General features: G+C 51.6%; 1 protein-coding gene across 1 annotated transcript; it reads right to left on the bottom strand.

Annotated features, from left to right (window-relative positions):
* Positions 1 to 62: 62 nt before the first annotated feature.
* shc2 (SHC (Src homology 2 domain containing) transforming protein 2) lies at positions 63 to 23,164 on the bottom strand. Its single transcript, XM_088621925.1, has 12 exons — positions 20,432 to 23,164; positions 16,256 to 16,326; positions 11,076 to 11,136; positions 10,527 to 10,646; positions 10,337 to 10,390; positions 9,522 to 9,573; positions 8,671 to 8,797; positions 6,723 to 6,906; positions 6,145 to 6,238; positions 4,269 to 4,433; positions 2,886 to 3,199; positions 63 to 2,369 (listed from the first exon to the last, which is right to left on the bottom strand). Exons 1-12 carry the CDS (start codon positions 21,518 to 21,520, stop codon positions 2,241 to 2,243), a joined length of 2,460 nt encoding a protein of 819 aa, XP_088478051.1. The 5' UTR covers positions 21,521 to 23,164; the 3' UTR covers positions 63 to 2,240.
* Between the last annotated feature and the right edge of the window lie 1,057 nt (positions 23,165 to 24,221).

The following is a 24,221-nucleotide window of genomic DNA, read 5'->3' as shown; positions in this document are numbered from 1 at the left end:
CGAGTGAAAGTGGAACATCAAGTCAGAGGACGTAGGCTGGCACTATTACCAGATACACACACTTTTGCTTCTTACTGAAATTTTATTTAAAACTCAAGTTTCATTAAAAGAGAGAAAAAAAAGCTCATTGAATAACATCCTGAGAAAAGCCTAGGCAGTCTTTCTTTTTTCAAAAAATGTACACCGCGTGTGGCCTGACTGAAGTCTCTGGGTCCGAGCGCGTGAGATAGTCAGTGCCCAACATGTGGCTGTTATTGCAAGTCCCTCCCTCTGCTGGCTGAGCCTGTCCCCTCCTTCTAATGCACAGCTGCTGGGCTTCAGCAGGTTCATCTTTCATGTACTGCACATCCTCCTCCTCCTGCCTGAACACTTTTTCATGAACTGACCCTCCCTCGGATGCCCGGTTCTGCTTTGATAGACAGAGCCCTCCTCTCCAGAGTGTAGCGCCAGACTGAACCACGATGCATCAGGCTCCTGTCAGACAGTATTCAATTACAGAGCTTGGGGGGGTGTGAGGGGGGCGCTTGAGATTTGCAGAAACAGTGCGATTGTTTGATTTAGTACAGAAATGGGTGTCTGAGTTATCCAAAACGAGCTACATAATGTACGTACAAGGAAACAAGGGGATATTGCAGTCCTATGGCTTTGACCTTGCAGAGCTAACCCTTTAACTCTAGGTATCCTGGGAGAATGCAGGCAGGAGCTGAACACTTGGAAAAGTGGTTAGAAAAACATGCTCTCCTGGCACATGATCTGGGAGAGGGCCGTGTGCAGAAAAAAGCATCATCCCCACCTCAAGAGGGAGCTGGTACACCTGCACATAAGGTTCCTCAATTAGAACCATACATTGCCAGAAAAAACAAAAATATGACACTCATCTTACTGCTTGTTCACATTAAGTACTATCGGGAGCCTAGGTTTTCCATCTAACCAGCACACTTACAGCTGTACCAAAATCTACACCACAGTGGAGGTCTCAGCCTCACCTTCCTGGGAGGCCTGGTGTCCCCTGATGTTTGTTCCAGCCTGCATGGTCAATTAATCGAATTATTTTCATAGACGTGTACAGGATGTTTCTGGCGGTCTGTTCCAGTTGACTGTGAAAGCTGCAGCTCTCACTGGTCTATTCGGGAGGCGTGTCGCGCTGGACGATGGGTGTCAGTGAAGTGCTGGCCACACGCTGCGGTTGGGTGACAGCAGGCGATCGGGCACGAGCCGGATCGAAGACCCGGGAGGAGAGGAGAGGAGAGCGAGGTGCCGGGAGCCAGTGGGAGCCCCTGATTTCGAAGACCTGATACAGACGGCTGGCCAGGGGGGATCGGCGTCTTTCGCATTTCACATTCCTACGCGTCTCCCTTTTAAGGAGTGGGGGGGACTCGGGGACACAGGCTGGCCCCCCAGCTTGGGCCTGTTGGGGACTGTCTTTGTCACGGAGGGGCGAAACTGCAGCGGCTCTCCGACTGAGAGGACGGCCTTTCTTCACTTACTTCACGAGACGGCTCTTAGCAGCACTGCTCTGTTCTCTCTTCGACCAGAGCAAAGGGAAGCATTTGATCTCGGTGAACTCTGCCCCTGCCCCTGGGACGGCTGTCCTTGTAGGCAGCTCTCTGGGCTCCCTGCAGTGCGGGGCAGCTGGGATGATGGCTGAGGACAGGGGGGGAGTTGCTTAAGAAGCACGCACACAAAATTCCGTTTTCCTTTAAAAATGAAGCGTGTGCCTAAATTGTGTTGCAGCAGCCATCTCCGGCAATGGGGTTATACAGTCCGCTAGAGCTCAGCCTGGGTCGTGTGTCCCTCTCTTTCAAGGCTCTGCGACAGCCTCCCATGCTGAACGGCGGAGAGTCGGACTCCTGCAGGCCTGTGTCTCCTGCCCGGGCAAAAACGCAACAGGCATGACAGCGCTGCCACACAGAGACCAGCTGTCTCCTCCTCCTCCTGAGACTCGACACAGGCAGCTTTGACTGTTTCACGAATCCTTCACTGCTTAATTGATGCTGCTGCAGCCTGGGTCAATGATTGGTTCCCAGTAGTAATTAAGACACTGGAGGACGAGAGTGGAACCCCCGTGACCCGGGACATTTGATGATTTACCTGCTATGTGCAGGGTGTTGCTCTTCCCAGGTGTGAAGCAGGATGGGGCCAGAGCTAAGGTCCGTCAAACTCAGACTGTTCACACGACTCCCGGGAAAGCTGTCACTCACTGTGCTGGGGGGGACGCAGAGTGGGGGGGGGGGAGGGGGTCAGTGTTTCCTGCGCACAACCTGTCTGAGGTGCAGCTCACTCTCCGCCGCCACGATGGGCAGCTCGTTCTGCAGGTGGTAGTTGATCAGGTGACTGATGCTCTCGAACAGCATGTCTTTGGTCCGGACCTTCCAGGGGGAGAAAGGGAAAGACAGTGTCAGTGTGCCCCCACTTCTCATAGGGTAGGAAAACATGCACCAACAGGGGGCGCCGTATACGTGAGACTCCAGTCTACTGTAGCCAACAGGGAACTGAGGAGAACAAGGGAGATGTTGCAGTCTCTGCCCTGTCTCACAAAGAACTGTGTTCCTTTGGTTTTGAACTTTGTTTTGCACAATTCACCAGACTGTCGGCAGGTAGTTGATTAGGTGAGAGCGTCAGTCTACCCCCACTTCTCATAGGGCAGGAAAACATGCACCAGTAGGGGGCGACATATGCACGAGATTCCAGTCTACTGCAGCCTCTGCCGAGAGTCTGGTGAAGTGTGTAAACCGAAGTTCACAATGAAAGGACACAGTTCTGTGCTAGACAGCAGAACGAGGAGCGATCTCGGCAAGGACAGTGGCCCTCCTTACAGTCTGAGAGCCGAGGAGAGAACCCGGCAGCAGACGGAGGCGGGTGTCCGAGCGGGGCGGCGCACTCACCACGCCCTCCGGGTCGACGAGCAGCAGGTGCTTGGGCAGGCCGCTGTGCATGCCCGTCAGCACGTACTGGCCCGGGTTGGTCACGCTGTCCCGCACCAGGAAGTCGCCGTCCATGGCCAGCAGCTTCTCGGCGTCGCGCCGGCTCACGCGGCCGTGGTACCAGGGCTCGCCGCGCAGCTGCTCCTCCGTGGGCGCGATGGGGGCGCGGCGGCGCGGCGGGCTGGGCCACCGGTCCCCCAGGAGGGGGGGGCCGCCCCCCAGCGCTGACGCCCCTCCTCCGGTCTCGTGCAGCTTCAGGGCGTCTTCAAAGGGCCCTGCAGGGGAGGGGGAGTTTGCCACAGTTTGCACATCCCTGCACAGGTCCTGCATGCCTGGCATCTTAGTCTGCCTGTCTGTCCGTTTCTACCTTGCTCTGGGGCACTGAGCCGTTAGCGGCCCTGCAGTGACATACTGTCCAGGTGGGGGTAACGGACTGCTTCGATCCCTTTGTGGATGGCTGTGTGGGACGCCAGACATCACTGAAGGAAACTCACACAAGCGCAATGAACTGTTACATGTGACGGCAGCCCATCAGAGCTCCCCTACTGTTCATAAGAATGAGAAAAGGAAGTAGAAGAATTCCTTACACTTATAAAGCCAATTCTTAGACGGGGAAATTTGGCCGAGGTGCAGGGGTAACACCAGTACTCTTTTCGAGAAACGTCCCTGGAATTTTAATGACCACAGAGAGTCAGGACCTCGGGTTTACATCTCATATGAAGGATGGCACCTTTTTTTATAGTATAGAGTCCCCATCACTATACTGGGGCATTAGGACCCACACAGACTGCAGGGTGAGCGCCCCCTACTGGCCCCACTAACACCTCTTCCAGCAGCAGCCTCAGCTTTCCCAGGAGTCTCCCCTCCAGGTTGTGGCCAGGCTCACTCCTGCCAGCTGTCTGGTGGTTATGGGCTAGGCATAGCTCTAGTGAGACTGGATCATGTTCCCCACGACTGCCCCCCTGTCTGGACAGTAAAGTCTCTATTAACCAGCTCTCATGGGAAGCCACAGACCTGGCCTGCAGTGTTTTCACCAGCCTCACGTAGGCAGAGCTCTTCAAATCACTAACAGCTGAAAACAATCCCTGGAGTTTTTGAGGTTTAGGAAATAATAAGCCCAGTTAGGCAATTAAGAGTTCCGGTCGGAATGAGCAGCAGATGCTCCATGCTCCTGCGTCCATGGGGGACAGGATGTCAAGACTGGGCTCTTTGGAAAACCTTACATTGTAACTGACGTGCTGTACAAGGGTCTATGTTAAAAACCCTTAAGCTAAAATCAGGGAATAGACAGGCTGTGGGCAGCCTGCAGGTGTCAGAGACCCCGACGTGGTGTGGCTGACTCACTCATGTCGAAGAGGTCTTTCTTGGGGCTCTCCGGTGCTCCCCGGCTTCCCTCACTCCCCTCCTCCCAGCCCTCCAGGCTGTGGGTGTTCACGTACAGGTGCTCCTCGTAGTCATGACAGCCTGGGGGCTGCCCATCTGCACGCAGGTAACCGTCAGACGTCAGTCCTGTGGAAACGGCAAATGGCACCAGAACCTAGAGTCTCTGTGGTCTGCACACACATTACACACACAGCACACACACGCAGCACACATATTACACACACAGCACGCACACCCAGCACACACAGCACACACATTACACACACAGCACGCACAAGCAGCACACACAGCACACACAGCACGCACACGCAGCACACACATTACACACATTACACACACCATGCACACGCAGCACACACATTACACACACAGCACGCACACGCAGCACACACATTACACACACAGCACGCACACGCAGCACACACATTACACACACCATGCACACGCAGCACACACATTACACACACAGCACGCACACGCAGCACACACATTACACACACCATGCACACGCAGCACACACATTACACACACCACGCACACGCAGCACACACATTACACACATTACACACACAGCACGCACACACAGCACACACATTACACACACAGCACGCACACGCAGCACACACATTACACACACCACGCACACGCAGCACACACATTACACACATTACACACACAGCACACACATTACACACACGCAGCACGCACATTACACACATTACACACACAGCACGCACACGCAGCACACACATTACACACACAGCACGCACACGCAGCACACACAGCACACACACAGCACGCACACGCAGCACACACATTACACACACAGCACAGACACGCAGCACGCACATTACACACACAGCACAGACATGCAGCATGAACATTACACACACAGCACGCACACACAGCACAAACATTACACACACAGCACTCACGCAGCACACACATTACACACACAGCACAGACAAGCAGCATGCACATTATACATACGGCACGCACACACAGCATGCACACACTACACACACAAACAGCACGTACATGTTACACACACAAACAACACGCACACAGCACACACACACATTACACACCAACGTTACACACATGGCACGCACACACATTACACACACATAGCATGCACATTTACACACACAGCACGCACACACATTACACACCTTACACACACAGCACACACAGGTATACATTACACACACAACATGCACATATTACACACACAGTGCATGCACAGATATACACACACAGTGCATACAGTTACACGATCCATCAAGTTAAATCAGCTTCAACGCTCAATTACCAGCCTGTCTGTACTGATGACCTGCTATCCTGCAGCTTTCAGGGTCCTTATATTAATATTAATGGTTACGGTAAATCATAGTCTAAACAAATATTCCCAAATACTTACTGTTAGAGTGTATTATTCTTAGTGTGCTTGTGCTAATCAGTGTAATCTAAATGGCTTTTAGTGTTAAACAAGGACAGGGGGCGATCAGTGCAGCTCTGAAAGACTACAATAGAATGCACTTGTATTCTGGACAGGGTGCAGTGCAGTGAACAAGTCACTGGTCTCACAACTGGTGGGCTGTGGGTGTCAGTCCCTGCTGTTGTACCCTAAGGTTTGAGGTACATCACCCCAGTTGCTCCAATCAGGATAAGGTCTGGCCTGATGAGCCGTTTGTGGTATAGACATGAACCTTTTGCTGTTCTATTCTGGTGTTTGCATCCTGCTTGTGATCTGCTGCCCTCTAATGGCCACTGTGCGCACACAGGTTCCGAGGCTGTTTCTAGAACGGTTTGAAACAGATCAATGACGGCGGCGTACCTGAGCTGTTGCTGCTCTCAGTGTCCCAGTGAACCTCGTAGCACAACTGCCCGGGGGTGTGGAGGGCTCCCTCTCTCCGTGCAGACAAACCCATCTGAAAAAACACGCAACTCAGCCCGCTTGGATGCACATTAGTAGCCTCTGGGCTGCAAAGATGAGCCGATGCAGGTGAGGATAGAGAATCTTGCCTCCAGCAGCAGTTGGCTCCATTTCAAGCATTCTAACAGCAAATTATCAGCACGCTAAATACACTAAAATACACTAAAGTTTGATATTTTTGGCCCTAGGTGTGAGTGTGTGCGTGTCTGTAGTTGCATCTGTGTGTGCACCGCGGACAGACTGGCGTCCCATCCAGGGTGTGTCCTGCCTTGCACCCATTGCTTGCCAGGATAGGCTCTGGCTCCCCCGCGTCCCTGAATTGGAAGAATCAGAAAACGGATGGATGGATTTTTGTCGTGCCAATTTTCATTCTGTTGCCGGGTGGTGTTATCTGAGGAACTCGGACAAATCGAGGCTTCGGAGCTGCCTGGTGTTGGGGTGTCCTGGGGGAACCCGTGTAGACAGTGCTCAGGACTCACCTGTGCGCTCTTGCTGCTGCTGTGGGGCTGGCTGTGAATGTGGCCCAGCATGGCCCCTGGGGGCCTCAGCCTCGAGTCCACCACTCCCCCCATGGGGGGCTCCTTCCCAGGGATGCTGTTGTAGTAGTCGTGCTCGGAGGAGTCCTCGTCGTCTCCCCACGCAGACTCCTCTGTGCTGATGTTCCTTTTTGGGGGGAGGGCAGACAAGAGAGAAGGGTCTCTTAGGAAACTCTGGATCATCCTCAGGAAGGCGCCTGCTGGATGCTGCCCAAAGGCTTCCCAGGTCTCTCAGAAGCCTCAGCAAGCCCTGATAAGCCTTGAAATCTTGTCCATTTAAGGCCTGAACGCTGGCAATCTTGTGAGCAGAGGAAAGCGTGATAGATAACAGAAAAATATTCAAGAACTGTTCTAGGTTAATTTGAGAAAAATACACAGAGCGTCTCCGTGTTTCACTCCCGTGTGCATGAAATTAACACTTCTTTTATCTTCTGAGACGAACTCCTGAAACGGAAACAGGGAAAAACGCAAGCTTGCAGATTGCTAAAGCAGGTAAGCCCCACACTACTTGTGAAGAACTTGGTTTACCATTGGCAAAAGAGCTGACACGTATGTGTGGAGAAAAAGCTGCTAAACGGCTCGACCTGCTTCCCCCTCCGAAAGACACAGTCACTCATAGCATTATTGATATGGCGGATGATATCAAAAGGACGCTGATAGAGCGCGTTAAGATGAGCAGATGCTTTTCACTGCAATTAGATGAGTCTGTAGATGTCGCTGATTTGGCCAATTTGCTCGTTTACGTTAGATACGGGTTTGAGGGTACGTCTCATGAGGACTTTCTGTTCTGTAAGCCGCTACCTACAGGAACTACATATTTCAGCTTCTGAATGAATTTATCGAAGAGGATGGCATCGACTGGATAAAATGGGCGGAGCGGTGGCTCTGTGGCTAAGGATCTGCGCCTGTGGCTAGAAGGTTGCTGGTTCAAATCCCGCAGCCAGCAGAGGAATCCTACTCTGTTGGGCTCCTGAGCAAGGCCCTTAACCCCAACTGCTCCAGGGGCGCCGTACAATGGCTGACCCTGTGATCTGACCCCAGGCTTCTCCCCCTGTCTGTGTGTCTCATAGAGAGCAAGTTAGGGTCTGCGAAAAGATAATTCCTAATGGAAGAAATTGTAAAGGGTTAATAAAGTGATGTTATTATTATTATTATTAATAATAAAATGCGTCGGAGTTTGTACAGAGGGTGCTAGAGCGATGACAAGTCGACACAGCGGTGTAGTTGCACGAATTAGAGAGGATGCTCCAGATATGAAGTGGACGCACTGCAGCATCCACCGCAAGGCCTTGGCCATCAAGAAAATGCCTGAGGATATAAAATCTGTTAGACTCTGTTGTGAATTGTATCAAGGCTCGACTAATGAATTCATATCTGCTTTGCTCAACAGAACAGGCTCACCCCTCTCACTGAAATGGTGCTTTTTTATTGCTTAATTTTAATTGTTGTTGTTCCTGTTTCATTCTGTAAAAAGCTTTGAGAAGCGACCTTTAAAGGTGCTATATCAAATAAAATGTATTATTATAAGATTTATTATATGTGTGTGTGAGTGTGTGTGCGCACGCGCGCTCATGTTGGTCATTGAGATTCTCTGGGGTTCCTATGAGAAGATGACTTGTAGGTGGTACTTGGATGCTTTGGTTTGATCAGGGGTGGTACTTGGTTCAAAAAGTTTGAGAACCACCGTATTAGACAGTCGAATGTGCCCCTGCTTTACTGTTGTACTGTGTATCCCCCCATTGCAGCCAGACTGTGAGATTTATAGAGTGGTGTTATCTGTGATATGACAAAATGAGCCGAGTCGACAGATGGGAAATGATCTGATCAGGGGCCCACGCGCCCCCTGCAGGCCCTTGCGGGGCAGCGCGTCCGCGGCAGTCGGGGGGCTTACCGCTCGGCGGTGGTGATGGCCTTGGGCGGGCTGTGCAGGTACTGTTTGAACTGCAGCTCGAACGCCTGTCCGATGGTGCTGATGACGCTCTGGGCCAGGCCGTCGCAGCACTCCAGGATGTGGCAGGCTGGCGGGACACAGACGCGGGGCGGACACGTCAGCGCTCGGCCAAACTGTACGGACAGCCGCCCCACCCTATATACCCGCAGCTACTGTATCCCCAGGCCTGGAGCGAGAGATTCCTGCAAGTGAGATCCTCCCTGTTCTCCCTTCGAGTTGCCCTTCCACAGCTAATGGGGCTAAATGCGCTGAAGTCAATCCCGAGGCTAGGGGAGCAGCGTTCTGCAAGTGCTGTTATTGACGTGCCATAGTTGTGGAGAGCGGCAGGGTGGTGTGGTGATTCGCACTGCTGCTTCACAGCACCGAGGCCCTGGTGTCAATTCCATGTGCGTTCTCCCTGTGTTTGCACCGGTGCTCCGACTCCCTCCCACAGTCCAAAGACACACTGGGAGGTCAACTAGCTTCTGGGGAAAACATGGCCCTGGTGCGAGAGTGTGTGTTTGTGCCTGTGTGTACCCTGCCTTTCACCGGGATCGGCTCCAGGTCCTTCACCACCCTGTATTAGATAAAGCAGCCAGAAAATGGATGGATAGGTAGGACATTTAGCAACGAGATCCGAATGAAATGGTGTGTGATCTTCACTGCAAAGCCCAGTAAATTAACAGAGGAAATGAATGAACAGGGGGGCAAGGTTACAGAAACTTAGCCAACCACCATGTGATGACAGCTTCATCTCTGCACAGCTTTTTCTCCAAGACAGCCTAGCGGGGTTCAGACTGGAGCTCCCTTACCTCTCTGGTTGACTGGATCTTTAGCAACGTAGGCGACATAATCCGGGGTATCCTAAACCAGACATTAGGGAAAGGTCAAAGGTCAGCATCTCAGCTACTTGAAAGCACGGCAAACCCACAACAAACACACATTCAAGGGTCACTGGCCCATTAAACTGTCATTAAACTGAACCCATTATTTCCATATAATGCCAAATTGTCTGCCTGCTTCTTAACACTTCAGATATCATTTAAGGATATTTGTAATACCTTCAGGTATGTACCCCTGAGCTCTGGACTTGCTCATCCCCAGTCTAAACCTACATTCACTTACATCCATTTTAAAATGTGGTACAGAAATAGAACTCAAAGCTGGTAATTGCTGTGGGCTTTCAGAACAGTGTGATCAGCCACACAGACATTTCTTGATTTCCCAGCAAGGCTCTTAGAGGGAGCCTTCCATCTACGGAATGCATGAAGAGGCTGTCAATTAACTGGGAGTGTTTTTTATAGCTGTTGTACATCCAGAGCAGAGGGGATCAGATGTAACAAACAAAATTCTCTCCAGCGTCTAAAATGAGTCTAATGTGGCAAGCTGTTCAGAAAATCTTGGAACATTATATTAAGGCAATCAGCATGCATTACTGCGAGAGAAGGATCCCTCCTTCCTCCAGAAAGAAAGGGAAAGGAAAGTTTGCTCCCCGGGCTATGGGTCTTCCAGGAAACACTCCATAAACCTGTGCTCATGTTCCGTTGACCTTCAGCTAAGGAAAGCCACTTCACCGAGCTTCACGCAAATGCAGAAGAGCTGAGAAAGCATGGGTCAGAACTCTCACCGTGTCCCCACCCGAGGCGAAGGAGATGGACTGCATCGGGTGGTGAGCGATCACCTGAGAGGAAGACAGGAACAGAGGGTCTCCATGAAGCCACTTCATGCAACACACTTGGGGAGCACCCCCTCCCCCCTCAGGAGCCGGGATGAGCAGTAGCCCCCCGCCCTGTGACTAGAGGGACCAGGGCACTGACCTGCCGGGTAGCGGGCATCCGGAGGCTAAGGCCCTCGATGGAGATGTTGACCGCGATGCTCATGCCCGCAAAGCGCAGGTTGCTCTTGCCCATGATGCACTGCAGGGCCTTGTTCATTGCCTGCGGGGAGGGGAAGAGCGAGGGCGTGTCAGCTCCAGGTGAGGTGAGCAAGGGGCAGGCAGGAAGACAGCCTGCGGACAGGCACGCCCGCTTCGTCTGTCTGCCCATCTGGTGGAGAGGGTGGGCGAGGTTGGCATGCAAGAAATGGCCGTCATGCATCTTTTATTTTGCGCCATTATTTTGTCAGGAGGGAACTTGAGGGGAAGGGATAGAAGGAGAAACAGGAGGACAGAAAGAGGGGAGGGAAGAGGAGAGGATCCAGTTATTGTTTTTAAGGTTGTGGCTCTAGTTGCCGGGTTCCAGGGCGTTACTCTCAGAAACTCAGTCTGGATAGTTGATCAAAGTCTGGCTTCACACGATAACATCCAGGAGTCTCCCACCTTGGTCCTGCAGGGTCTCTGGCACCAGTGTGGCACCCAGCCCGCTTACCTTCTTTTTCCAGGCCCCCTTGACACCTGGCACAGCTTCATACAGCCTGTTGATCGCCTCTCTGGAAGGGAAGCAATGCACAGGGCCATCAAAAGTCGCCACACTTGCAAGACAGGGAATTCTGAGTAAAAATTCTCCTTGCAAAACAGGCAAACCATACTTGTGCTACATTAACACATTATCAACCTCTCAGGTTCCTACATTATGTCGATTTTCATGCAGATGAATAGCAGCCTTCTGCACAAGAGTCTGCATCAGGCCTTATAGTGCGCACCACCAGGCAGGAGGTGTGTGAGATCGAGTGTCGGTTCTGTTTGGAGTCTGCTGATTAGTTCCATTATCGCTGCAGGAAAGCAGCTAAGTTGAGCAGGGCGGTGGACTGGAGCTCATCTTGGGTGGCCTTTGGGTGTCCAGTTAAACCGGGGCACAGCATCATCTGATCAGAGGCACAGACACATGCTCCCTGGGGCAGATACCACGTGGCACAGGGGCAACAGCCTGTGCGAAGCTGTGACTCAGCCAGAGTCGCAGGCTTGATCAAATTGCAGTTTAATAATTTAACAGGAGACCGCGTTCCTGAATAGAGGACTTTTTCTGGTTTCTGGAGGCCTTGGAAAACCCTCATCTTAAAATAAACGAGTTTATTCAAAAAGAACTTGTGGTCAGGCGGGCGGTGTCCACCTGAATCACTTTGGGCAGCAGGAGGGTTGTGTTTGTGTAGTGGAGGCACAGCACACCGCGCTAAAGCACTGCACTGCACGAGGCCTGCTGACATTGGTGTGTATCCTCGCACAGTGCCCCTGACTGACACAGAGTCTGAGTGCAAACAGAGAAGGGTTCCAGCTGCACAAACACCGACTGAACATTTGCCAAAATTTAAATCAATAGTCTGTCTGGGTAAAGAACAGTGCAGAAGCCTGTAAGAGTCTAGAGGAGAGAGGCATCTCACATCATATGGAAAAACTAGATAAAAACAAAACATGAACAAAACAAAGGTAATGATTTACTGAAGAAGCACCAGACTTGTCTATGTAGCCAGATTGTAATTCTACTTAGCACAGCTCAAAACTATTTCTACCCTGGCTTAACGCATGGCCATGCAATTTCACAATGAGCATAGTGATTCTGCTTCCTTGGTTATCAAGACTTTCTGCAGAGAGCACCGAGTACTGGGGCTCTTAGCACTGAGCTTAAGACATCCGTGCTTGTTGTAGTTCATGTCTTGAGCTCTCAGCAGTCAGCATGAGAGCTGTGTGTTCAGTCCAGTTCATGTCTCGAGCTCTCAGCAGTCAGCGTGAGAGCTGTGTGTTTAGTCCAGTTCATGTCTCGAGCTCTCAGCAGTCAGCGTGAGAGCTGTGTGTTCATCCAGTTCGTGTCCTGAGCTCTCAGCAGTCAGCGTGAGAGCTGTGTGTTCAGTCCAGTTCGTGTCCCGAGCTCTCAGCAGTCAGCGTGAGAGCTGTGTGTTCAGTCCAGTTCGTGTCCGGAGCTCTCAGCAGTCAGCGTGAGAGCTGTGTGTTCAGTCCAGTTCGTGTCTCGAACTCTCAGCAGTCAGCGTGAGAGCAGTGTGTTCAGTCCAGTTCGTGTCCCGAGCTCTCAGCAGTCAGCGTGAAAGCTGTGTGTTCAGTCCAGTTTGTGTCTCGAGCTCTCAGCAGTCAGCGTGAGAGCTGTGTGTTCAGTCCGGTTCGTGTCTCGAACTCTCAGCAGTCAGCGTGAGAGCAGTGTGTTCAGTCCAGTTCGTGTCCCGAGCTCTCAGCAGTCAGCGTGAGAGCTGTGTGTTCAGTCCAGTTCGTGTCCGGAGCTCTCAGCAGTCAGCGTGAGAGCTGTGTGTTCAGTCCAGTTTGTGTCTCGAGCTCTCAGCAGTCAGCGTGAGAGCTGTGTGTTCAGTCCAGTTCGTGTCTCGAACTCTCAGCAGTCAGCGTGAGAGCAGTGTGTTCAGTCCAGTTCGTGTCCCGAGCTCTCAGCAGTCAGCGTGAGAGCTGTGTGTTCAGTCCAGTTCGTGTCTCGAACTCTCAGCAGTCAGCGTGAGAGCAGTGTGTTCAGTCCAGTTCGTGTCCCGAGCTCTCAGCAGTCCGTGTGAGAGCTGTGTGTTCAGTCCAGTTCATGTCCCATTTCTCAGCAGTCAGTGTGATAGCCATGTGTTCAGTCCAGTTCATGTCCCGAGCTCTCAGCAGTCAGTGTGAGAGCTCTGTGTTCAGTCCAGTTTGTGTCTGGAGCTCTCAGCAGTCAGTGTCCAGGCTCTGTTCTCTATGGAAGAGACCTGTGCAGTTGGTGTGCATACTCTCCTGTATTTCACCACTTGCTGAAACACAAAACCAGCATGCTCCCCTAAAACCCACCCCAATGTGATGGTACTGATTATCCTAATTCAACTTTAATAGCAAGCAGCTCCTGGGTGTGAAGCACTCCAAGCTTTAACAGGCACAGGATGCCTGTGCATTCCGAGCCCCATGTCTTTTAAATCTCCTTCTAGCTGTGTTTGTCTTTCAGAAGGGCCAGAGCATCTAGGATCCTTCTGTTTCACTAAGGGAGCTGCTGTTACACTCCCTTTGGGCAAGACCACCAAGCTCCTGTAACAGACACAGGGAGCATGCTGGTGAGGCTCTTCCTGCTGTGTTTGCTGCTGGTGGTGTAGGAGTTAACGGACTGTTTATTTTTTTTCTCCTATGTTTTTCTTTCCCAACGTTTTTTTTTTTCCACATTTCGAGCCAGCGGACATCAATCCGCCCGACTGCAGCGCTCCCCTGTCATTAGGGATTGTCATCAATAATACATCTTCCCTGCACTTAGCCCCCCCCCCCACCCTGCGCGGCTCCTGTTACCCTGTATTGATTGCTGGGCTGGTGCTGCACTACCTCCCCTCACACAGACCTGAGAGCAAAAGCACAGCGGAGCCCAGAGCGCCTCTCCCGACCGGCTGCTCCCCTGCTCCAGCCGAGCTCGATCAGCGCTTCCGAAAACCTGCGGCCGGCCCTGCGGCACCTGGAAAACTGGGAGCTCCTTGGAGAGAAAAATGGCAGGCGGGGTGGTGTGCTGGCTAAAAACTACTGCCTGCCAGCTCCAGGGTCTCGAGTTCGATTCCAGGGTTTTTTGCCAGCTACTCCGGATTCCTCCCATTTCCCAAAGACAAGCTGGGGCCTGACGATGACGATATACTAACGATGGGACTACAGACAGATCTAAATGACTATAATGGGCCCCTCTCTTGCTCATGACCAGTCAGATTTTCTGCACAAATATCAAAAGATTAGTGACATTAAAGGGGAGCTGCAGTTCCAATTTCTCAGACCGGTTATTAAATCTCAGTGACAAAATAAATTCATTGACATTATAGAACATTTTTACCAATTTCGAGTTACCAAAATCGTGAACTTTGTGAAAGTGCTGTAAGTCGCCATTTTGTCACAAACTCGCATTCGAGTTCCCACGAATTGCGACATGAAGCAGCCCTTCCTGCTCAGTAGTCCCCGTAATGAGTAATGTAATGTGATGTACAAGCGAATAAAAACAGGTTGTGTAGCAGACATTTCACCATAGAAATGTCCCTACGTAATCTGCATGCAGAGTTAATAAGTAAGTAGCATTTGTCGGCAAAATTGTCTTGAAATCAAGAGCAATAGTTCTATTGGATTAGGAGAGTATTCACAAGCCTAGTTGTTCACAATGTAACAGGGCCGCAACACATCACCAGTTATTTTGATGCCTCGTTCTGAATTGCAAAACATGGCGGTGCGCATACCTGGAAATGTAGTCTATTTTGTAGTGCAAAGTGGAGGTTTTACAAGTTACTGCGTACATTTTACTTATAATGCGGTTTGAAATGCCCCCATCAATGCTGATTCTTTCTAACCCTGAAATATGAAAATAGCTCTGCAGTTCCCCCTTTAATAGTTCGACTGGAATGAGAGTCAGAGAGTGTAGGAAGCTCACTGGAGTTACAGGGAGCTGGACTGGAAGGCCCGCCTGTACCTCTGACTCAGCTCTGTAGCAAAGTTTTATTTCTCTTCACCCCTGGAGAATTTACTGTCCTCTCTGTGGCCTCAGATACAAAAATGCTCTGAACTTCAAGGCAGTACTAAACCGGCAACAGCAGAGGGCGCCCTGTCCGCAGGGGCCAATACTACAGTGTTAATTGACAAAGATGGTTCCCTGTCCCAACCCTGGTGTCTTCTTACACATTCCAGACTGATGTCTAATAATTACAGTGTGCTGTACGTAGATGTGAGGAAAACATCTGGACTGGCTGACATCACATTGGAGTTTGACTTCTCCAGTTATGTAGCATTCTGTCCTGCAAGCTCTCACATGCTCTAACTCAAAAGGCAGTTTACTTTCTTTACATCTTAATATCTCATGGTTGAAATGATGCCTGTTACCATTCCTTCCTTAATTGCCTTTATTATTGTCTAAAGAAAAAAATATATCAGAAGTGATAACGACAATTTTCCAATTCACAGCCCAGTAACTCCTGTCAAACGTATTGCTGCAGTTCTTACTGCCACGTTGCAAAAGGGGGTGTAAAACAAAGCAGGCACACAAAAAAGAAAGGGGCAAACTGAAAGCAAAATACCCTAATCGTGGCTTTGCTCATTCTCACATTCGAAAACAACATCCAAGACAAAGATCTCTTTCCAGATCCATCTGAAGTTTATTTTAATGTAACGCCCCTTCAGGCATAACAAGTTCCCTGACGGGCCAGTTAACTCCTGACGAGCTGAGCAGGCTGGACCGTGCCTGTGCTCCAGTGGACCGCAAGGTCTGTGGCTCCCAGAAGGAGCGTTGCTTTCATCCATCTATCTGTCCCTCCCTTTTGGGGTCATGGGAGAGCCAGAGTCAATCCCAGCAAGCAATGGGATTAAGGCCGGGTACACCCTGGATGGGACACCAGTCCAGCTCAGGGCACGTACATATAGACACACCAGGGCCAATAAGCCTGCCAGTATGCATTTGGACTGTGGGAGGAAATCAGAGCACCTGGGGGAAACCTGTGCAAACACAGAGAGAACATACAGACTCCACACGGACAGCACAGACAGGGTTCAGCAATGCTAACCACTGAGCCACCACGCCGCCCGTGTTGCTTTCAGATCACCGCAAATACAGCGTTGAATATGGCAGGACCGCGCGCAAACCCTCATCTACCAGAGGCAGCCAGCCGGGCGGCAGCAGAGATCTCGTCTTACCTGGTCACCTGCGTGCGGGTGTTGAAGTCCAGGGACCTCATGGATTTCAGGACCTCGATGCAGCCCATGTACTGGAAGGAAAAAGAGCTGTTAGAGTCGGGTCCTTCCTGCCCCCATTAGGTCAATTTGTCCTCGTTTCCTGTTTAAGGAATGACAGAACACCAGTCATTCGGTGGGTCAGGGAAACGAACTGTGTCTTTTCTGGGACACAGGTGGGAAAATGTTGCCCTGCAGGTCAGCCTGATGGCGCTGTGGTCAGAACAGGTCCCGGAGTGACAGGGGCAGGCGGCCGGAGCCAGTGATCTGGTACAAGCTGCCATGGGGACCCCTCTGTGTGTTCATGGCCCTGATGGGTTGGGGGAGATATGGTTCTAGGGGGGGCTCCCCCTGGTCCCATCACTGAATCCGGCTTGAGCTCCCCCTACCGCAGGCCCTGGGCGGGGTAAAGCGAAAATACGGAGTGATCCGCCCCCCCAGGGGTACAGTAGCAGTGCTGCTCATGCACAATAAATTGGCACGGACAACTGGCCATCAGAAGAAATGGGTGGGCTGAAGAGCTCCTGAATATGACCACATTTGCTGGTGTAACTAAAGACAGCAGTATGGAAGCTCTGCTGAAAGCATAACAGCAGGTTTGCTAGAATGATGTCACCCTGTCTGAGGACTTGTGCCCACCAGCTGCTGCATGCAGGTCTAGGAATTCCCTTTTGTGACATCATTATCTTTGTGACATCATAGCTGACTCTCACCAGGTAAGAACTGGTTCATGACGAGATCGCAGGGAGCTCTGAGCCAGCTCCTGCAGGGCCTGCTGGGGGAGGTGGTGTTCAGGCAGGAGGGGGCAGGAGGCTCTACAGTACTCAGGTTTCATTCGAGGCTGTGTAAGCGCCTGGGGAGTCTGGTGTCAAACCCCGGTAGAGACATGAGTGACCCTCACAGCTCAGCGTTATCAGCCGGGGCTCGCAATCTGCATCTCCGTAAAGATGAGCCCCTTCAGAATGATAGTCAATTAACTGCAGCAATTAAAAACTGCAAAGCCATCCTGCAGTTAACAGCAGCAATGCAGCACTGATCCCGATTAAAACGTGCTTCCAACAGTCCTCAAGGCCAGATCACTGAGTGTGGGGCATGGATGCCAACCATTTCCTAATGAGCTCAGTTAGTTTTTTTATGTTGCTCTGGCACATTCTATTCCTAGCTGAGAGGGGAATGGTGTCAGTTTCTAGGCTGGTGCAGATGCTGAGGCGATGATTTCACCAGCACACGAACTCACAATGCACATCCTCGGATCTGCACTCTCACAATGCACAAACACATTAACAAGTCATTATCGCTAGCTGCCGCTTGGGATAGGAGCGATCTCTCCAGAACCACGCTGCGGTAACACTCCCCTCAGGCACTGGCAGTCTAATGTAGCTCTACCCTTTCCTCACCAGGGCAATGAGCAGAGACCTGGACAGGCCCTCCCCCACAGTCCTCTTCCCTGGCCTGAGATCTCTGCAGCCTATAGGCCTGAGGTCCTGGCTGTCAGCTTGAATTCTGTTCTCTGCACGCACAGGAGTAGCCATGAGTGCTACTCTTGGTGACTCGGGGAACCCCCACAACCTGTGAACCCCCGATCGGACAAAGGCTGAGCGGGGAAAAAAAATTCCTGCGACTGACTCAACGGAAAAAAGAAGAAAATGGGAGAACAGATGAACAACAAGAGCCTGGACAGAAATTCCAGCTCCACTTCGCTCTCTAGAGCAATCAACTGGCCTGTCCCTGTTACCACAACCAGCAGTAAGGTGCTAGACACTAGAGGGGTCCTGCACAGAGTCCAGGGTCTGCAGAGAAGTAACAATGGGGGCAACTACACCCTTTTGGTGTTGTTAATATAAGTAAAGGTAGTAGTTGAATACTAGTGGTAGTAACAGTAGACACGTCTTTACACAAAGCGTTGTGGGAGTATGGAACATGCCATGCTATTGAGGTTGGTTCCTTTCATAGAATCTGCAGACTAATCAGACACAGCCAAGAAAGTGGTCTGGGTGAGTTGAACAGCTGTCTCCCGGTTGCAGCCTTCTTCATGTTTTTATGTTTATATTAGCTGAGGGCAGCAACAGTCTCAACCTTTTATTTAAAAAGCAAAGCATTATGAATGCGACTTGAGTAAAAGCATGAGACGATGGACCATGCAAGGAGCTATATTGAAGGGTGGTACTGTGGTTGATGTTGTGATTACAGAAGTGGGGTAACAGACAAAGCAGTCCAGGGGTTCAGGTGGCTCAGGGGACGATGTGCTCAGCAGTGGCTCCACTGAGAACTCACAGTTTTTGAGCTCCTAATAAAAATACTGATTTCCAATCACTTTAAACCCCCAGAAGTAAGCGATCTGATTCAGAAACCTATGAATCAGACTTAGGGGGTAGCCTCCTGGTTAGAGAGCACTCTGCTGAAACGAACCCCAGCAGCCACAGGGGTGGTTAGTTTTGATGTCTCTGGGGGCTGCAGGCTCTACCTGTCCGACCCCCTGTGGGGAAGAGAGGGTGAAGGGGGCAGGAGGTTGCCCTGGGGTCGAGGGGAGGAAGTGGGTGCAGCCCAGATCAAATTAAATGGGCAGCAGCTGGCTCAGCTCACCACCACTGCCGACTGCCCTGCTGATTCCTGCAAGGTCGGCCTGTTATTCCTCCAACTCATGTGAGGCCAATGACTTTGATTAAGTTTAATTGAATATAGGAATGAATGCAGCCTTGTGTAATACAATTACAAGGCCTGCTTCAGATCAGACAGCAGGAATATGGAGCCATCGGTAAGATGGGAGGAGGGGGGAGTTTGGTAGATCGCTGACGTCTTGGGGCCTGTCTCATTGGTTAACCCCTTGTGTGCTGTAAAGTCAGACCAACCTCCCTCCTGCTCTCCCTGACAACTAATGCACTGCTTCTTTATAGCTTTGCTGTTAGAGTACAGCTTCTCAAACAATGCTTCAAAGTGCATGAAAAACTGTTGTTGACAGGTGGTTTGTATCTAGATGCTGTGATGTGACATGGTGTTTACCTGCCCTTCTAAAAATGTCACTTTATTTATAGTAATTCTGTCTAGTCTGAGTTGCTGTCACCACTATAGACCTAAGTAATGCTATGTGCTACAGATTTCTCTAGAGAGCAATGTTTTTTGTTTCAGAAAGACTCTCCCTCCCTCCCCTCCCCCTTCTACTGATGGGCTCTGCAAATTAAAAAAAACATTTTGGAAGAGAACGTTTTAGAATTGGGACAGTGATTTTGGAGCATGAGATTGAAAGCAGGAGTGGTCTGTGAATTTCTATAAAGCTAGCAACACCCCCCCACACACACAAAAAAGGAAAAGACACTGTATATACTCCCATCAAGGGTCAGTGGCACACAAACAAGCAGGTCACTGAAACTGAACACAAGTCCACAGTCTGTTCGAATTCTGTGGATGTTCAACTAAAGACTCAGTCGCAGTGTAGGGCTGTCTGACAGGCCAGCTGGGGTGCGTGCTCGCTCACAGCAACAGAAACTACAAGACCAACACATACATCCAGAATCCAGCCCCCCGATACTCACACAAACGAACGCGCCAGCTGGTGCCCACGCTGTCACACCAGCACAAATAAGGATGCTGACGCAGACACACAAACAAAGCACGCATTCACCGTGACACGGTCAGCTACAAGCCACAGGAAGATCACAGGTACACACGGCCTAGGAACACGGTACTGCGAAGCACTGTCCAGACAACAAGGGTTGCAGTGTAGAAACAGCCTGCAAGACTCAAAAAAGAGAATTCAACCAGCAAAGGGGTCACAACAGAACCCATCTGGAGATCTACCAAAACCAGAAAAATAAACCTCGTCCGGAACAAACACGCAGTCGCAGCCACACAGCCCCGGGCACACACTTAATCCCTCCGTTCCCTCTCCCAGGCACGCACCTCGAAGCACGGGAGCTAGGCCTGGCATGCACTGCTGTTGCACAGCGTGTGAGGTGAAAAGAAAAGAGCTAAGGAGACCCCAAGCAGGTTAAGAAACACTGCAGCCCAGGAGAGTGAATGACCCTGCAAAACACAGGCAGCTCATGTCCCTGTGAGCACAGCTTCAGGGCTCCTGCTGGGGCCCACAGCGAAGCCGCCGCAGGGGCGCGGGAGGAGGGCTACGCGCGTGCGACGCACACTTACCCTGACTATGTAGGACACCCCCGGCCCTGCGATCTTCTTGTCGGGGTGCAGCCAGCCCTGCGAGGGCTTGTGGATGAAGCTGCCCTTGTGGGTGAAGTCCTCCCCGCCCAGCCTCACGCCGTCCACGCGGGGCCTCCGGCTCATGCCCGCGGCGGGCACCCCGGGGCCGCTGCCCGCCGCGCCGCGCAGCCTGCTCACGGCCTGCAGGGAACAAGGGGTGACGCACACCGGGTCACAGGAGTTCAGAACGGCCGCCAGGCTGGCTACGGGGCCGCTGGACGGGGCCGCGGGCCCGGCTGTCCCCTGGGGGGCGCTCTTGGCCCCGGCGTCCTTCCCGCCGCTGCCGCTGGAGCTGGAGCTGGAGCTGGACGGGCTCCTGCTGAGGAAGGCCGACGCGTTGGAGAACTTCCACTGCGGCATCCTGGGGATGAGCATGCAGAAGGTGGTGGTCCCATCCTGGTCCGCCTCCGGGCAGGGGGACTCCGCCAGGGCAGGTGGGGGGTAGGGGTGGCGGCCCAGGGGTCCGAGGGTGGGCGGCGGCGGCGGGGGCGCGGGGGAGGCGGAGCTGGCCGGCGTGCTGGCCACTTTGCCGCTCATGGCTAAGTTCTGCATCAGGTCATCGGAGGAGGTCACGGAGTCGTTGCGAAAGCGGTCATACTTGGGCTTAAGGAGCATGCCCGGGGGGGTCGGCCCGACGAAGGGAGCAGGGTTTGGAGGATGAGGGGAGAGGAGAGGAGAGGACAGGGGGGAGGGGGGGAGAGGAAGACAGAACCCCCTCCCAAAAAAGCAGACGACAAAAATCTCTTTCTTCCCACTGATGCGCGCCGGCTCCTGGAGAGAGAGCTCTCCCTGACTGTGATGCCGACGGTGTCCCGTTCCCTCTCTCGGTGCCTCTCCCTCGCTCTCTCCCTCACGCTCACTCTGCTCCTGTCTCTGAGCTCTTCTGCTCTTAGCTGGGCTCCCTCCCTCCCTCCCTGTCTGTAGCCCCCCCCCCCCCCGTGCAGCACAGCCAGTGATGTCATCGTGTGAGTGCGATTGCACATCTATTAGCCAGCAGTCCAGCCCAGCCCAGCTGCTCCCAGGCAGCATTAGTTTCCCAACATCTGGCCCTGCCTCCCTCCCAGCCAGGACCCCCCCCCTCCTGCGGCCGCAGGCTCCATCCCCGCTATTGTGTTCGTCAAGCAGGGGGCGGGGCGCCACACCGTGGGGGATCACGTTTCATTTTAATGTTTAACGCTGCCTCAAGCACGTTTAGCTTTCCGAAGACATCGGCGGCGGATTCGCTGCGCGGCAGGGGAGGGCTGGGACAGCAGGCTGTGGAGCGAGTCAGTCCCCTCAGGAGCCCATTCGGAGGCAGGGGAGGGCTGGGACAGCAGGCTGTGGAGCGAGTCAGTCCCCTCAGGAGCCCATTCGGAGGCAGGGGAGGGCTGGGACAGCAGGCTGTGGAGCGAGTCAGTCCCCTCAGGAGCCCATTCGGAGGCAGGGGAGGGCTGGCGACAGGGCACAGGGCACCATGGGAGGGTGAAACTACACTGCACGTGATTTGGAAAGGGGCAAAAATGTCTTGATGAAAGCAGCTGAGACTACACTGTCCACCCAAGGGTGTGTATAGATGTGTTGGATGAAACTCCCAGTCCCCCTCCCTGCAGCCAAACTGAGATTCTTTCAGAAGTCGGAGCATTTTTGCCCTTACAGGAGCTTTGCAATACGGATGGTAATGTTACACAGTTTCAGGGACCCACTCCCGGTTGTTTTTGATGGTTCAGGGGTGGGTCTCAGAAACATGTGCCCTTGAGTTTTTAAAAACATTTTAAAAAATTTTAAAAGGACACAAACTGCCTTGGTTTCATAACACAGTGAAACATGGATTAATATATAATATATCATATATCATATATCATATATCATATATCATAGGTAGCTTGCTTTCCTGCGAGTGTTCCCAAACTCTCACCCCCTCAATGCCTGCTCGGGTCAGGGGCACCCCCTGTCTGCGCCCCCAGCAGGAAGGTCACACTGTCACTGCAAACAAAACTTGGACGTTAAGATTAATTTATTGACTTAAGAACAGGTCACATGTTAAATTCACATGGTTAAATTCAAGGTTGGGAAGAAACTCCCAGATGTTTTTTGGGGGTAAAATGTCTAAAAAAAAAAACTACTATTAACTGACTGTACTCCCATCAAGTCCATGTAGAAAACTGGGCACCACTGACCAATGAAATCGGACACACCTTCTGATGGGGCTTGGGTGAATGCCTCCTCCTGTAAGTAAGTACACTAGACACCAGAGGGCGCTATATCAGCCCTATCCCCCCCAGATGATGATGAATTTCATCTGTGTTTAAATGAACCATTTTAACAACCCATGTATTATCATCTCTATTCCATATACTGCCTTTCAGAATCAATTCTCTCATGGCAACACTGAAACAGAGACGGGTACACAGACATGAACACAGTAAAGTTGTTAGTTTCAAGCCAGTTGTACGTGAGAGATTGAACTGGCTGATCCGCACGTTATCTTTAACAAACTGACAACCGTCAGCAAAGATCAAACCCAGGATTGTCAGAGCGCTGCTGCTGGACTGTGTTTTTCCTAAAACGTCATTGAGCAGCAAAGTGACAAGATCAGAACAACAACAACTTGTGCCTTCGATTTGAACCCAAAACCACGACACAGAGATGCAGCAGGCCACACCACCCATGCATGCATTTTTTCAAAGCGCACAACTTAAAACCCAAGGAATAAAAAAGCCAGGCTACCTGTTGAGAGCTCTTCTCTTCAGCTCTTCACCCAGACTGTCCCCAGAGCCACCATCACTCAAGCTGCAGACAGCATAGGACAAAATAAGACAAAACGACACACACAGCAGATGTGCACATCGACATATACTGTATGCACAGAGCATATAGCACCGGAGACATCTGCCCTCCAGAGTGCTCCAGGCTGTTATCCCCTCCTCTGACAGATGGAGGCGCTATGGCCCTTACAGGAGATGATATAAAGGAGGTACTCTAGCCAGATCTCTGAGAGGGAGGGGCAGCTCAGGATCAGCTTGGGACCGGAAACGAGAAAATGAAAAAATGCTCTTTTTTTTTCACATAAGCGACAGTATCAATTGATAAAATGATGAATCGGTAGATTGGAGTTGAAAATAAGCAAACCTTATTTTCAATAATTTCAGGTCTAGAGCGAATGGCATTAACAGATAAGTCCAAGGAACTGGATCTTTTTAGTCTGGAACAGGGGGTATAAAATTACAACAGAGTGTGATATGGGTATTCAACATCCTGAAAGGAATTGATATAGTCAGCCCAAGGGACTGCTTCACACTCAGAAACACTGGAATGATCATTGAAGTGCAGCAGCCATATCACCCTGCAACTCACAACTGGCAACCCACTGAAGCTAAGCAGGTGTGAGCCTGGTCAGTACCTGGAAGGGAGACCTCCTGGGAAAACTAAGGTTGCTGCTGGAAGAGGTGTTAGTGGGGCCAGCAGGGGGCGCTCACCCTGCAGTCCATGTGGGTCCTAATGCCCCAGTATAGTGATGGGGACACTATACTGTAAACAGGCGCCGTCCTTCGGATGAGACGTAAAACCGAGGTCCTGACTCTCTGTGGTCATTAAAAATCCCAGGGCGCTTCTCGAAAAGAGTAGGGGTGTAACCCCGGTGTCCTGGCCAAATTTCCAATTGGCCCTTACCAATCATGGCCTCCTAATAATCCCCTTCTATGAATTGGCTACATTACTCTGCTCTCCTCCCCACTGATAGCTGATGTGTGGT

This window comes from Lepisosteus platostomus, chromosome 27, assembly GCF_059453375.1.
Source record: "Lepisosteus platostomus isolate fLepPlt1 chromosome 27, fLepPlt1.hap1, whole genome shotgun sequence".
NCBI classification, from domain to species: Eukaryota; Metazoa; Chordata; class Actinopteri; order Semionotiformes; family Lepisosteidae; genus Lepisosteus; species Lepisosteus platostomus.
Note: the sequence above shows the minus strand (reverse complement) of the source record. Positions and strands in the feature narration are given on the sequence as shown.